Consider the following 16,643-nt stretch of genomic DNA (forward strand, 5'->3'; position numbering starts at 1 on the left):
ACGCACAACCGTACCTGTGAACGTTGGTTTTACACAAGCATAATACCTGGTTCTTCAGCTCCGACACTGTCATTTCTCACCCAAACTGATTAGGGGTGGAATCAGGCCTATTACTAAGTCTCCCCCGATTTAGCCCATTCTCCTAGGCATTTAAACCATTTAACTTTCATGTGTCTAGTCTTATTTGCAAATCCGCCCGTTCAGCCTCATAGCTCCCCATCCTCCTCCGCCTTTATTAAAAAATGGTGTAAACTAGGAGTTTAAGACTTGAAAACTCCGTCAAAAGAGAAGAATCATGACAATATATCCATATTTTCCCCGAAGTAACAGAAGTATGTCAAAATCGTAGCCTTCGTTTTTGAACACCTTAACAAACACCTTAACAGATTTTTAACACCTTAACAGAATTCTCGACACCTTAACAAAATTTTCTTTCGGCATCATTACATGTACGACCACCCCCTAAAACTTGCTCTCCTAATTCCAATTGGTTAAAGTGCTTGTCGCTCCACGCGCTTTTAGTCCCCTCAGAGAGCCTCATTCAGATGAAAACCGTGGTCCCTCCCACTCGCCCCTCCCTGTCTCCTCCCCGGGGCTGGTCACTGATTGGTTGAGGTTCCACTCCTCGTGGGGAGGTCTAGACCACTGCGCGCAGCGCCTGCTGGGAGACAAACCTAGGCGCGAGGACCGCGCGAGCTCCTCCGTGTGGGCTCCCCTCCCCCTGCGGCGACTTCCGCTCTGACCGACTGGTCCCCGAAACGGTGGCGGCGGTTTGTGGTCGTTGGTCTCAGGGATTTAGGACCAACATTTGAAGGCCAGAAGGGGTGAGGAGGGGATGGGGACAGCGGGGTCACTGCCAAACCGCTGGTAACGGCTGGAGACCCTGCCTCCCAGCCGCAAAAGGCCCTGCTCGACACACTGTCACGCCAAATGCGCAGTGGGGACCCACGCCCCGCTGGAGGCGGTGTCTGCCGGATTCGCCGTTCTCACTCCCCTGCCCCGTCGAGCCTCGGGAGAGCTAGTGTCAGAGGCTGGGCTTCCTGGCCCCAGAGGGCATCTTTGACTGGATAACTCCCGCTGTCACCCTTTGCGCCGCGTGGTACGAGGCGTCTGGCTCCCAGTTCCCCGGGCCGTCGGGGGGGCCCCTCCGCGGCTCCCTCCGCCCCCCGGCGCCCTTCCCTCTTTCTGCCTTATTTCCGCTCTCCCCCGCCGCCTTCCGGCTGCTTCCCACCTGCTGCCCTCCATGTTCTCCTAACCCCGCGTCCGTCGACCGCCACACGTCGAGGGTGTCCGGCCGTTGTCGCGCTCGCGCGTTCCCCTCTAGAGGCTTTGGGACGACGTCCGGGGCGTCCCGACTGCTGGGTGAGATTTGGCAATCCGGTCGTTTTCACGGAGTTCTGGGGATGAGCCTCGAACTTTCCTCTGCCTTTGACCCTTTCTCTTTATTCCCCAAGTGCTCTCTTGTGTGTAGGGGTTTGAACAGCGAAAGGTTGCGGGTGTGCGGGCAAGATAACTGACCCCCTACCACCCCCCTGCCCCGCGACTCGCGCCGCAGACCGCCACGGACGGTAATACTCGCAATAGTATCTGTGTTTCCTGACGTCAAGTAGTTTCAATTACTTTTTAGCGTCTTTTCTTTGGAGTCCTGGAAGGACCACGAAACCTGGAGTCCGGAGATCCGGGCTTTAATCGTGGCGTTGATGCGAATTCTGAGATCCTTGGGAAGCCAGGACCAGTGAATTGGGGCACCAGTTTCCTCCTCTGTGAATTTGGTTAATGTTGAAGTTTCTTTTAAGCTCCCCCTTTCTATTCTTGACAAGTAATTTATAGCCTTTATAATATACGATGGTTGTAACACAGGCCGATATTGCCGATGGAATACCCGGAGGAGCTTTTCAAGACTCGGCTTCTCTTTACAGATCTGTTCCACTTTGTGCTTGAGAATGGCGTCAGAGTCAGGAAGCAGGATATGTTGAGTGTATAAGTACACTAATATATAAATAACATACCCACTGTTGGTAGGATTTTCCTTACATGAATAATAGGAAGATATTTTCATTTCAGGATTCACTACAATGTATAGTTGCGCCTTTGGACAAACTTCAGTTCAGAGATTTTCAGAATTAAAGCTCCTCAGCTGTAATGATTGACTTCTTTCCAGGGTACATATCTAAAGGTTTCTTCTTAAAAATTTGTTTTTTTTTTTTTTTTGCACCTATATGCCATAATAGACATAAAGATCTGTTAGTGCTGCAATTAGCAGCGCCTTAATTTCTGTTTAAGGGACTGCTTATTTGCTAATTTTCACTTTAGAGGGTGGAGTATTGGACTTGAGCATTATTGCCAAAGATTATAATACATATCAACGTCTGGAATATACATGTGTAATATTGGATGTATTATGAGTTAACAATTATAAGAATATGCCGAATTTATGGACTGAAATTAAGCCTCATATTTTTAATGCTGTCATTTTTGTTGTTAGGAAACAGACATGTTTTAAGGAGGGTTTGTAACTATAAATGAAATAATTGTAAAATCTGTCTGGATTTGTATATTAATGCTGGGTTGTGTCTTATTTTATTTTACTATCTTATCATTGGTAAAGCAAAAACAAAAAAAAATTGAGGAAAGAAAATGTGATCTCTATGTTCAAACTCACATTTTGGATGAAAGCTTTTAGAAAAACTTATGTAAGGAGTAGCAGTGTATTAGGTAGTGGCATACAAGAATTTTGGTTGTATTGTGGATATCTTTATCTTAAATTCCGAGAATTTTGTGTTCAACACAGTATTTAAAAAATTTATTGTTAATTATAAATTAAAAACTGTACTGCCCTCCACAGTATTACTAAAAGTTGTGAAACACCCAGTGCCAACGCTTTTTATACATTATATATTTAACTTATAGAAACAAAAATGTGTCCTCATATTTTAATAAAAATAACTTAAAATGGAATTGAATTGATCCATCTATACCTTTTTACTCTGAAATACTGTTAGACTTCTAAATCCATACACTTTTGAATCATCCTTCTCAGTTTCCAACCATGTGGAAAATAGTGCAGTCTGTTAATAAAATGAGCTGCCAGTAAAAAACTTTCATTGACTTGGCCTCTGTGGTCTAAGCATACCATACTCAATTGAACTAACAAATCAGGAATTTAATACCATGTAATTTAAGGAATGCCATAAAGATCTAATGTGATTTCTATAAAAGCATTTTGATACCTTAAAAATTAATGTTTTCTTCACTATTGTATTCACATTTTAAAAATCATAGTAAAATTTATAAAATGTTCATTTTCACTTGATAAATTTTTACTGTAATTCATAAAATGAAGTTTCAACTTCAGTAGTTTAAATGTGGCTGACACAGATTTCTTTAGATAAATGATTAATTTTCATGTATATTTTGCTAAAATAGTGCTAGTTATTTTTTGGCTAATATCTATTTTGAAAGGCAGTATGAATTTGAAAATTTATATTTTTGCCAACTTATTAAGGATGCTTAAAATTAATGAGGATAAAGTTAGCAGTTAAAGCTAAAGGCTTGATTTGAACTGTTAGTTTGAACTGTTAGTTGAATACCTATCCTGTGATTGGTTATGCCATGTGGCTGTCTACTTTATAGCTCAGAGGATTTTTTTCTTTAACTTTTCTTCTAATTTTACTTTTGAAAATGAGCTGGGGAGGAATCTTTGAAGTTCAAAATTCAGGAAAAAAATTTATCCATGAAAACTAGAGTTTATATGTGATATAATAACTTTTATAACAACTTTTAATCTGCTGTCCCTGCTTTTTTTTTTTTTTTTTTTGCTGTTTATGTCAAGAACCTCCTTCCTTTACTCAGATTCCTTGGGTCAGCAAGACTAATTGAGCCTAGAAGCTTCAGTTGGTATGTCAGTTTGGTTATGATATATAGGACTGCTATGCTTTCTTGGAATTTTGGTAATTCTCAGATTGATTTTGGAATATTTTATAATAAATATAAAGACATGATATGCCTGTTTTAGATTTGATTTTTAATTCTCTTGTTAAGGTTCTTAAATTCTGGCTTTTTTTAGAAATGTATTTTGTTAAGTATGGTATTAAAGTTATATATTTTTAGATTTTTGCATTAGCTATGTGTATATATTACTTGTGTTGTGGAGGCTTTAGGAAAAAGCATATATTCCTTTCCTTTTTAAAAAAAATTATTTGGGAGAGAGGGAGAGCAGAGTGAGAGAGAGAGAGAGAGTGCACACACATAGAAGTTGAGGAGAGGAGCAGAAGGAGAAGCAGATACCCCACCAAGCTCAAGACTCAGTCCCAGAACCCAGGGATCATGACCTGAGCCAAAGGCAGACATTAACTGAGCCACCCAGGTGCCCCTTTCTAAAGAGAGGGTGAGACAAAAGAAAAAAAAAAAGGTGAGATTAGTGACTCTCTTGTATGTCTTATACTTATGTAACTTTAAGTTTTTAAGATATTTTGGTTGAGATTTCTTTAATGTATGAAGTCCAGCATAGTTTTCTAGTTGTTATCTATTAAAAAGAGTCTTTAATGTGTAGACTGAGCAATTTCAACATGACACGCTAGATATCTTTAAAAATACAACTTTAGAGACATGAATTGACCCAAAATATATATCTGTAAGTAATTGCTGGGGTGGGTTTTATTGCACACATCAGCCATTTACAGTAAGCTGTGAGTTACAGAAAAACAAAACAAAACTGTGTATTAATTAAATTCTACATCTTGGGTAGAATGGAAGCAGAAGGTATATTTACCAGTTGTTTTTATAGCAGTAAATAGATATGTAAGGTAGCATATTAAACTAGTGGCATGTTTAAAATATATAAATCTCATATTTGCCACTTCTCCACATTGTATCAACGTAATCTCTTTAGTGTAATGGACCAGCGTAGTGTCCCATGGGGTGGGCCATCTTAAGTTTATAAATGTCTGAAGGTTTGAGCCACAGGTCTTTTCGGTTACTAGTTTTGTGACCTTAAGCAAGTCTAATATTCTCTTAGTAGAAAATCTTCAAGGATGGTATAATGTCAAAACCTGGTAAAAACAATCTTAAATGGAGAAAGGTAGCTTTATTATTTTTTAAAAAATGTTTCTTCAGAATATCACATATACTTGTTCTTCAAATGTAAACACATTTTTAAAATGGATCAAGCTAAAGGCTTGATTTGAACTGTTACTTGAATAATCAGTCTCATTACAAGGATGACAGAATGTCGACTATTTAAAAAGACAGTGTAGAAGGTTCCTGAGTGGCTCAGTGTGTTAAGCCTCTGCCTTTGGCTCAGGTCATGATCTCAGGGTTCTGGGATAGAGGCCCGCATCAGCTCTCTGCTCAGCAGGGAGTCAGCCCCCCCCCACCCCTCTGCCTGCCTCTCTGCCTACTTGTGATCTCTCTCTCTCTGTGTCGAGTAAATAAATAACATAAAAAAAAAAAAAAGTGTAGAATCATTTTTCACTGGTCCAACCAGGACAGTTTTTAAATATTTTCTGATTATATTTGGAAAGATTGTTCTTAATTAAGCATGAAAATAAGAAAGTTATGTCTTGGGGGTGCCTGGATAGCTTAGTCAGTTAAGTGTCCGACTCTGGATTTCAGCTCATGATTTTGGGGCCATGCTGGTTGTGGCACCTGCTTAGGATTCTTTGTCTCCTTCTCCCTCTCTTCTCTCCTGCCTCTCACTCTCTCTTTAAAAAAAAGTTATATCTTGGAAAAGGAGGTTAAGTTAGGCCATATCGTAGATGGGACACAAGTGGGTAAAAGGTCAGAGGGGAAGTTAAGAAATTGTGGGTTGAATCTAATATGATGGAATTCAGTATGGCTTTAAAATCCAATTACTTTGACATAGGCTAAGAAAGATTTGGGTATTTTGTTGACAGTATGCTTGATTTGAAACATCAATGCCATGCAGCTATATAGAACACTAACACATCTTTCTCTGTAATTTTGGCCACTATGCTTTTAAAGAAAAAAGAGTCAGGATAGTGAGGGAACATGAAACTGTTTGTGTAAAGAGTAGTTAAGGCAGCATTTTCTAAATAATTTCAGAGAAAGTTAATAGAAGTAGTAAGGTCGTGTAGGGTGGAAGGAAGTAGGGTATTGTGTTGAAATAGGAGTTATAGCTGAAAGATTTGTTTTAACTGAAAGTTTTCATGGCCTTAAATACACTGATTTTCATTGTGATACTCTTAAAAGAGTGGTATAGTGATTCTCAGATGTATTTAGGTATGGAACACATTTTTGAGGGCTGTTAATTGCTCTTGGAATAGTATTCTAAGGGATACCATTTTAGGAAATGTTGGGTTTAAGGTGGGTGATAGAATGAGATAATTTTTAGGATCTCTAAAAAATCTGACATTATTTATTAGAGTTTTTCCAAGAGGTTTTTTTTTGTTGACTTCTCCCCCCTCTAAGTTAATACAGGTGTTTTTTTTTTTTTTTTTTTTAATGGTATAGTTTTTCAAGAGGCATGAGTAACTGAATAGTTGTTACAGTTGTATTTTAAAAAAAAAAGATTGATGTGAAAAAAAATTTGGATTTAGATACTGGTTTTGCAATTTATATGATTTCAGGCGAATCACATCACTTTTCAGAGATCTCAGATTATTAAATATCTAAAATGGAGGTAGTCTAAAGTAGAGCTTGGAGCCCAACATTTAGGCAGACAGGTCTCTGATTTGAGTATCTACCCTACCAATTTGTGGGCACTATAACTTTATCTTAGTCTCAGTTTATTTTTGAAATAAAATAGAATAGTACCTCACAGGGTAATGAAATGATGTTTATAAAGTGTCTGTCATGCAGGGTATATAAGGTGCTAAATAAATGAATGCAGAAATAAACATAAAATGGAATTTCCTAGATTAGGAATGTAAAGGTAAATGTTGTAAAGTAACCCGTCAAAGATCTCCTGACTAAGCACAGAATTCAGGTCTTCTCTCACCCAAGTCTATTATTTCTAATTGCAATAATCCCATCCTTTCTGTCTTATTCACTGAATGGTAATCACATACCAGGGAGTGTACCTGGTGGTAGAGATTTGGAAATGAAAGGCTAGACTCTGGCTATTTGGCAAAATTTAGGGGAGAGGGAGGTAGAAGGGATTGACAGACCAGCACTCTCAGATGGGTTCTGTGATGATAGTACAAATAGAGGAATACTTAGTTAGCATTTAGACGGGAGGGTCACGGGGAGGTTTTCCTAAAGGATATTAGGAATGGGAAAGGCAAAGAGAGTGAGAAAGGACTGTGGGAACAGGCTATACAAAGGCTGGTATGTGAGAACTTGGCACATTTGACAAATTGCAAAAAGGTAAGTATTGTTGTTCACATATATTAAGAAATGAAATTGGAGAAGTAGACTGGGCCAGATTATGAAAGGACTTTTAAAAGTGACCTTTTGTTTTTCTTTCTTTCTTTTTTAAAGATTTATTTATTTATTGCAGTGAGGGGAAGGAGGAGAGGAAGAGGGAGAGATTCAAGCAAGACTCTTCACTGAGCACAGAGCCCCAGATGCTGCTCTTGATTTGATCTCAGGACTCTGAGATCAGACCTGAGCTGAAACCAAAGTTGAATGCTTAGTTGACTGTGATACCTAGGCAACACTATGGCTTTTTAAAGAGTTTAGATTTTATATTTAAGGAAGAGTGGAAACCCTCAAAAAGGCTTCTCGCTTTTAATACAAGTAGTACATGTTTTTGGCAGTCACAGAAAAGTGAAAATTAGAGTACTCTGACTCCTCATTCCTACTTACCAGTGATAATTACTGTTTAAATGTCTTGTAAATATTTCTAAATTTTTTTTATGCTTCTACAAACGTGTGAATGTATATGTGAATATCTTTAAACAAAATATTTCGGTTGGTAGACCAGTAAACATCTTGTTTTCCAATGTAATTTTTTAAAGATTTTTATTTATTTATTTGTCAGACAGAGATCACAAGTAGGCAGAGAAGGCAGGCAGAGAGAGGAAGGGAAGCATGCTCCCTGCTGAGCAGAGAACCCAATGCAGGGCTTGATCCCAGAACCCTGGGATCATGACCTGAGCCGAAGGCAGAGGCTTTAACCCACTGAGCCACTCAGGTGCCACCCTCATATATTTCTTAGTATTTTTCCATATCAGTACATACAAATCTGACATTCTCTAACAGTTACATAATATTCCATTATGTAGTTAACCATAATTTTTAAATATTTTATTCATAGACAACTAGCTATTTTTTTAGATTTTTTGGTCTTTTTTTAAAAGATTTTATTTATTTACTTGAGAGAGAGATGCTTAACCAACTGAGTCACTCAGGGCCCTTCCAGATTTTTGCTTTTACATACCTTGTTTCAGCCCACATATTTTTGCATACTTGTGAAACTATATCGGTAGGTTAATTTTTTAGTGATTACTAAGTTTATAAACACTTTAGATTTTGATAAATATTAGCAAATTTCCATCTAAAAAGATAATTCCAATTAAATACATGCCTCTTAACAATATATGAAGTCCTATGAGGATTTTTCTGAATTTTCTGTAGATTCTTCATCCAACAAATAATTCTTGAGCACCTACTATGTACAAAACACTGTAATGGATAGCAGGCTAATTGTTCAAGGCATATGGAGTCTCTGCCCTTAGACGCAGCCCAGAGTTAAAACCATAGGAAGTCCATAGGTGGTGTTTGGTCTGTACAGTGTTTGTTACTGTTTATATATTTGATATAATTTTCAGTTTTTTGTTTGGTTTATTTTGGTTTTTTTGAGTATGCAATACTCTGTTTTCAAGGAACCATGTTTGAATACTTCCACTTGGCAGGAAGTTACCTTCTGTGTCAGTCCTTTCTAACTTAGCACAGTTCTGTCTGCTAAGTAGAAAGTTATATTACTCTCTGTCCCCAGCACCAGACATTCGTGATTGTAATTCTGCCCCTTAGGGTCATCATTATGACTGAAAGTCCAGTAAAGTGACTTGGACATAGAAAACATTTAATAACGGTATAGAGAATTGAACTGAATTTTGAGAATTTGACTCATTAAGTTTTGAATTGGAATTTAGAACTAATATATAACCAGGACTGTTTGAACATGATTTTCTACCAGATTACTTTTTAGTCATGCCATTTTTATGTCTGTTGAGTATCACACATGTAAATGCAATAACGTTTATGTAGCTTAGCAATATTTTACTTTATTTTTTATTGAAGTATAACATATAGTATTATGTTAGTTTCAGGTGTACAGTATAGTGACTAAACAGTTCTGTGCATTTTCAGTGCTTATCTCAGTGTACTCTTAATCTTCCTCATCTGTTTCACCTACCACCCATCCATATCCCTTCTGGCAGCCACCAGGTTTCTCTGTAAGAGTTTGTTTTGAGGATTTTGGGGGGTTTCTGTTTTGTCTCTTTTGTTGTCTGTCCATTTGGTTTTATTTCTTAAATTCCACATATGAGTGAAATCTTACGGTTATTTGTATTTCTCTGACTTACTTGGCTGGCTTAGCGCAATACCCTCTAGGTTCATCCATGTTGTCACAAATGGCACAACTTCATTCTTTTTTTATGGCTGAATATATTGCACTATATGGAATATGCCACTTCTTCTTTATCCATTCATTTATCAGTGGACACTTAGGTTGCTTCCATTTCTTGGTCTTTATAAATAATGCTGCAGTGAACATAGGGGCACATACATCTTTTTAAATTAGTGTTCTCTTATTCTTTGGGTAAACACCCAGTAATGGAATTACTGGATAATATGGCAATTCTATTTTTAATTTTTTGAGGAACCTCCATAGTGTTTCCCATGGTGGCTGTACCAAATGCATTCCCACCAGTTCTGCAGTTTAGTAGGTAAAAGTAGCTCTTTGGTTCTCAAATTAAAAAAATTTTGAGTCACATAAAAATCTGCAGATTTCTGGCTCCCCTCCTGAAAAACTGGAAAATTTGGCATAACTGGGAGACTGGATTTGATCATGATAACAATTTGCTAGAATTTTGTAGCCCTTTTCAGATGGTGCTTAACACTTCTTAGAGTCTTATCCTTGGCCTTTCTGCTTATCTAACATTTCTTCCCAGGGACTTGTAGGCATTTGAATTGGTCATTTAGTGGATACAAAAACTTAACATGTGCAAAACTGAACTGTTTCTACCCCTAAAGTCTGTTCGTTTTCCTCATCTTTCTGCTTCTCATGGCCCAGGCCAATACTGGGGTGTTATCCTTGACTTCTCTGTTTATCTCACAACCCATATCCAGTCTGTCAGTGAATTCTTTTGTATGTATTTTAAAAATATATCTCATATCAGAGACTCCTTTTCTTCTTTTTCCCTTCACCAGCCTCTCTGGTCCATTCTGCCATTTTCTGTCACCTGAATTTTAGTTGTAGTCTTCTCATTAGTCTCCCTGTTTCCACTTTTTGCTTTCCATTTTTGTTGTTGTTGTTAAAGGTTTGATTTTTAAAGTAAACTCTACACCTAGTGTGGGGCTCGAACTCAGAATCTGAGATCAAGAGTTGCATGCTCTACTAACTGAGCCAACCAGGCATACCACCTCTTTTCACTTTCCAAAACGGTAGCCAAAAGACCCTTTTGAAAGGAAAGATCCTATTACTCCTGTGTTCAGGAACCTATGGTGGCTTCTCATTTAACTCAGAATAAAAGCTAAAGTCCTTTGTGACCTGACTTACAAGGTCTGTGTGTCACGTGACAGCTTGTTATCTCTTTGACCTCCTCTCCTACTATTCTTATCACACCCCACACCGTCTTACCATACCAGTTCCCTTGCCTGTACTTTTTGTGTGCCATGCACACTTGTACCTTGTACCTTTGTCTTCGTTTTTCTATTTGTGTGCAGTGCTTTTCCCAAATACCTGCATGGATAGGTTTCTTAATTTTTTGCTCAAATGTTATCTTCTCATTGAGGTCAGTAGTAGTTATCCTATTTAAAATTATACTCTCTCTTCTGTCAGTTCCTTCCATGAGTCCTATCCCTGTCTGTCCCCTGCAACACTACTACCTTTCACATATATTCCTTCCTTATTACTTTCATTATCAGAATTTTGGTCTTTTATTTACTGATGTATCCCAGACATAAGGAATAGTATCCACATACAATTGGTGCTCAACAAACATTTGTTGGACAAGTGAATGAATCCTGAGTTTGCAATCCCTGGTCTGCAGTTTGTGCTTTTCTTATTATTTTATTAGTCAATTTATTAGACAATAATACTTATTAGAAGTTAGTTTTATTTATTGTTGCATATTAATTAGATAGTAAATACATTTATAGTGTTTATATGAAAATAGTTTTCAGCCCTTAATACTTAATCCTGGTAAGAACGCTGTGAGGTAGAAACTATTATTATCCACTTTTTTTTTTTAAGATTTTATTTATTTATTTGACAGACATATCCCAAGTAGGCAGAGAGGCAGACAGAGAGTGAGAGAGAGAGGAGGAAGCAGGCTCCCTGCTAAGCAGAGAGCCCAATACAGGTCTTGATCCCAGGACCCTGGGATCATGATCTGAGCCGAAGGCTGAGGCTTTAAACCACTGAGTCACCCAGGTGCCCTATTATTATCCATTTTTTTTTTAAAGATTTTATTTATTTATTTGACAGAGAGAGATCACAAGTAAGCAGAGAGGCAGGCAGAGAGAGAGGAAGGAAGCAGGCTCCCTGCTGAGCAGAGAGCCCGATGTGGGGCTCGATCCCAAGACTCTGGGATCATGACCTGAGCCGAAAGCAGAGGCTTTAACCCACTGAGCCACCCAGGTGCCCCTATTATCCATTTTTTAAGGACAAGTAAACTGAAGACCAAAGTCAGAGCTAGTAAGGGAAAAGCCAGGATTTATATTTAAGCAATTATTTAGGTACTTGAATTTGTTCTTTAATTTATCACACCATTCTGCTCATCTTTATTTTAAATAAACCTTAAATGTATGTGTTGCAGATAATTTTTCCTTGTTTAAAATTTTCTATCTTGATTTTGCTTTTTTGCCCTCCAAAATAGTTTAATATTTATGTAGTAAAAATAATAGAGTAATATTTTCCTTTGAGGCTTGTTTATTTTTTGAAGGTCCTTTTTGTTTCTAAGATTCCCCTTAGTTTTGATTTGTAGTCAAAGCTTAAGATGATCAGATATACATTTTATATCACCTTGATGGCATTGTGGAGATTTTGTTTGAAGGGCGTAAGACTAAAACCTGGAACAACAGTTAGGAACCTAGTACTTACCCAGTAAGAAATAATTGAGGACGGACTGTGGGGATGGACAGGAAGAGATTGATTTCAAGATATATTCATAGGTAAAATATGCAGGTCTTTGTGACTGATTAGCTGTGAATTAAAGGAAGACTACATTAGCTTGCAAGTTGCTGGTTTTAAGTTTGGAGGAGAGGGAGTATGTTTGTTGTGATGCCGTTTATTGGTTGAATGGATGAATTGATGGGAGATATAAAACAGGAAGGAATATAAACAGGTTTGGAAGATAAAGTGGTACCCACTTTTGGATATGTTGAATTCAGGATGCCTACTGAATACCTAATTTTCTTTCCCTTTTTTTAGAGAGAGAACACTAGTGGGGGTGGGGGAGGGTCAGAGGGAGAGAGAGAATCCCAAGCAGACTCGTTGCTGAGCATGGAACCTGATGAGGGGCTCTATCTTAGGACCCTGAGATCATGACCTGAGGCGAAATCAAGAGTCAGACCCTTAACCAATGGAGCCTGAGTATCTCATTTTCAATACGTTCATTCGGCAGTTTGGTAAATGAATCTTAGCTTCCTGAAGAAAACTGGGCTACTAAGTTGAAGGAATAAGGTAGATGGCAGGTAGAAAATATATGGGTCTATGAGCTACTTTCCTGCCTTGTTTTCTTCAGAATTACTTCATTGAATAAAATATAACAGTTCGCAAAGAGCTTTAAAGACTGTGAAAAGTTTGTATGTCTGTTATATGTGTGATATTAATGTGTTTGTAGCTATATTCATCACTCAGAAAACTTCAGCTATTTTACAATTAGGAGGGATTCTAGGAGTCACTTGACTTAGGTATATGAATTCATAATTTCTGAATATTCCACTTGCATAAAAGTCAGTTTGGATACTTTGTTTTTTGAGGGGCTTTTAAGGTAAAATTGTGGCAAAAGGGCATTTTCTTGGCAGGAGGGGGATATTGAGATCAGGAAGACCTCGTATTGAATTCTTTCTGTGCCACTTTCTGGCCCCATGATCTTGGAAATAATTTTCTTTTAGCAAGGTTGAGACTCCCTTTTAGTGGTTTTAGAAGCTAGAGATAATGTATACATGTTTTCTTGTGTTTATAATAGGCTACTAAATAAACGGAACCTCTTCTGATTTTTGTTTTCAACCTGTTTTTATCCAGTGTCATACTTTTGTTCTGAAATCAGTTACTGTAAAGATAAGTATCTGGATTCTAAGCTAGAGTTATTTGCAGATGTTTAATGGTTCTAAAGGTTCCAATATATGCATAAAATTAGTATTCATGTTTATGTCCAAAAAATGAGTTTAGAGGTTTTTAACAACAGTTAGCTAACTTAATATCCATGAAAGCTATGAGATAGGCAGTGTATTTTCTGCATTTTAAAGGTGAGAAAATTAGGTTACAGAAGGGCTAAGTAAGTTAAAATTATAGCTAGTTGAGTGCAAAAGGATTTGAATCTAGGCAGTTTGGCTTCAGAACCACAGTCTACTAAGTACTAGGGAGTAAAACTGCAGTGACAGTTTTCACTTACTCTAGAGCCGAAATTCTTTGGTAATGTCTTCTCCATTCCCACCCTCTGTCCACTGTAGAGATGCTAATGCTCTTCCCTAGGTTTGTGTCTGCCACAGCACAACTCCTCTGCCCCAATCTTTGAGAAAATGCAAGATGTTTCTGAGAACAGCAAAAACAAAAGCACTGTGGGTATGTGAAAAAATAAGATGAGCTGCCCTCTATATTTATCAAAACTAACCTTTAATTAAGCCTCAGGTGATTCTAACAAGACTTTTACTTCATTGCCCCATTTAATCCTAACAGCGGCTTTGCAATAACTTGTATTGGTATTCTCATTTTATAGTGAGTAGAGAGAAAATAAGCTGACCAATTTGCACAGCTATAAAGTGGCAGAGCTAAGTCAAATTGAGGTGCTCTGGCTAAAAGTTTTGTACTTTTTTAAATGCTGTGCTGTGGTTTGGTTTCCATTTATAATAAGAAAAGTTCTGTTGAAAGTCAAAAATGGCTTGCTCAGTGCAAGATTTTAGTTTTTTTTTTAAGAGAACCTTTTTTTTATTTTTAAGATTTTATTTATTTGTCAGAGAGGGAAAGAGAGAACGGGTACAAGCAGGGGGAGCGGCAGGCAGAAGGAGAAGCAGGCTCCCAGCTGAGCAAAGGAGCCCGATGCAGGACTCCCATCTCAGGACCCTGGGATCATGACCTGAGCTGAAGGCAGATGATTAACCACCTGAGTCGCCTAGGTGTTTTAATTTTGATTTTAACTTTTTAAGAATTATTTATTTATTTGACAGAGAGAGAGTGAGAGCACAAGCTAGGCAAGCAGCAGGCACAGGGAGAGGGAGAGCCAGACTTGCTGCTGAGCAGGGAGCCTGATGTGGGGCTTTACCCCAGGATCCTGGGATCATGACCCGAGCTGAAGGCAATACTCAATTAACTGAGCCACCCAGGCACCTCTGTGGATTTTAATTTTTGTATTTGTTAATGATAACACCAAATAAGAGAGACATAAAATTAAGAAATAGAGTAAATCAGAGTATTAATCTTTTGGATCAAAGTGATTTTTCTGGCAACCTAAGGATATGGTAATTAAGTTCATTTAAAAAAATTAAAAACACATCTTTATATATAGTGCTCAACATAGATCTCAGGTTCTCTCTAGGTCCTGCTTACCCGTTGATGTAATTTTCTTTCTTTTTCTTTTTCTTTTTTAAGTTTTATTTATTTGAGAGAGAGAGAGAGAGAGAGAGAGAGCATGAGCAGGAGGGGCAGAAGGAGAGGGAGAGAGAACCTTAAGCAGACTTTGCACTGAGCAGGGAGCTGGACATGGGGCTCAGTCTCAGAACCCTGAGATCATGACTGGAGCCAAAACTAAGTTGGATGCTTAACTGACTGTGCCACTGATGAGCCCCTAATGTAATTTTCTTAATCTGCTGCTAGTTGAAAATCACAGTAGTTCCTGTTTCTGCTCAGAGGAAGTGGTTTTGATCCCCACTTTCTCTAGTAGCAGCTTCTTGGAACAGGGTATTTGTTTACTTACTCCAAGGATCTGTTCAATTTCTGATAACTGGTGGGGTCCTTAAAGACTGCTGACAACTTGAACCATACTGGCATTAGGCTACATTTATCTGAAAAGTATAAGGCATAATAAAATCCAGGGGCACCTGGGTGGCTCAGTGTAACCCACTGCCTTTGGCTTAGGTCATGATCTTGGGGTCCTGGGATCTAGCCCTGCATTGAGCTCTCTGCTCGGCGGGGAGCCTGCTTCTCCCTCTCTCTCTCTGCCTCTCTGTCTACTTGTGATCTCTCTCTCTCTCTCTGTTAAATAAACAAATGAAATCTTTAAAAAAACATCATAAAATCCAGTTGGCCTATATGATAAAATAATTTAAACTTTGGGCTCCGTGGATCAGCAGTGGTCATATATTCATTGATGGCAGTATATTTATTTTGTTATTTCTGCTTTTTTTCTTCTCTAACTCCTTTCATGTATTTGTGTTTTCTATTTTTGTTGTTGTTCTTTTCTCTTTTTTACTTTTGCCTTCTTTTTTTGTAGCTTAATGCTTTTTAAAGGTACTGGTTAATTGATCAGTCACACTAAGTGAAGTTTCCAGCTTCCATTATGTAACATAACTTTGTGGGCAGGACCACAGTGGTCACCAATTGTAGCAGCCACAACTGTTTTTGGTTTCTTGAACCCCAAAGAAATCCTTCATAGGTCGCTGGTGCTTCATGTCATAAACACTGATTTTGAATTTTGTTTTAGGAATTGCAACCATGAATGAAGAAAACATAGATGGAACAAATGGATGCAGTAAAGTCAGAACTGGTACTCAGAATGAAGCAGCATTACTTGCTTTGATGGAAAAGACTGGTTACAACATGGTACAGGAAAATGGGCAAAGGAAATTTGGTGGTCCTCCTCCAGGTGTGGATTTATTTATGTTCAAAACTATTGAGTCTTCAATATACATTAGGCATATATATCCACAAATATTCCAAATAATAGTTCTTTCCTTATAACTGCTGAAATACCTTAGCAGTTATTTTTACCATTGTGAGGGAAAATTGGTAGATTATGTATGTTATGCATGTTTGACTCTTACATTTTTTTTTTCAACTCTGCTCTTGGTTTAGGAAATAGTTGAGGAGAAAGTTGGGTTGGTTGGGTTTTCTTTTTTCCAGTTTTTTATTAAATTCTAGTTAGTTAACATATAGTTAATAATGGTTTCAGGAGTAGAATTTAGTGATTCATTGCTTACATATAATACCCAGTGCTCAATGCAGCAAGTGCCCTGCTTAATACCTATCCCTTCTTTAGCTCTCCCCTGGCCAACCTTCCCTCCAGGAGCCTCCCATTTATTCTCTATGGTTAATAGTCTCTTATGGTTGGCTTCCTTCTCTTTATTTTCCCCTTCCC

The 16,643-nt window shown here is 38.0% G+C and overlaps 1 protein-coding gene across 7 annotated transcripts in view; it reads left to right on the forward strand.

The window, feature by feature from the left end:
• The first annotated feature begins 658 nt into the window (after positions 1–658).
• Positions 659–16,643, forward strand: part of RBM46 (RNA binding motif protein 46) — a 51,668-nt gene continuing 35,683 nt past the window's right edge. For 3 of the 7 annotated variants that reach the window (XM_059173673.1, XM_059173709.1, XM_059173718.1), the window contains exons 1-2: positions 13,773–13,915; positions 15,990–16,151. In XM_059173673.1, the coding sequence (XP_059029656.1) occupies positions 13,873–13,915; positions 15,990–16,151 (205 nt within the window). In that variant the 5' untranslated portion in view covers positions 13,773–13,872. Of the gene's footprint in view, positions 825–880; positions 1,363–13,768; positions 13,916–15,989; positions 16,152–16,643 lie in introns of those variants that run through there. The other 4 variants (XM_059173695.1, XM_059173702.1, XM_059173687.1 and 1 more) reach the window with 3 other exon arrangements.

This window comes from Mustela lutreola, chromosome 1 (genome assembly GCF_030435805.1).
Source record: "Mustela lutreola isolate mMusLut2 chromosome 1, mMusLut2.pri, whole genome shotgun sequence".
NCBI classification, from domain to species: domain Eukaryota; kingdom Metazoa; phylum Chordata; class Mammalia; order Carnivora; family Mustelidae; genus Mustela; species Mustela lutreola.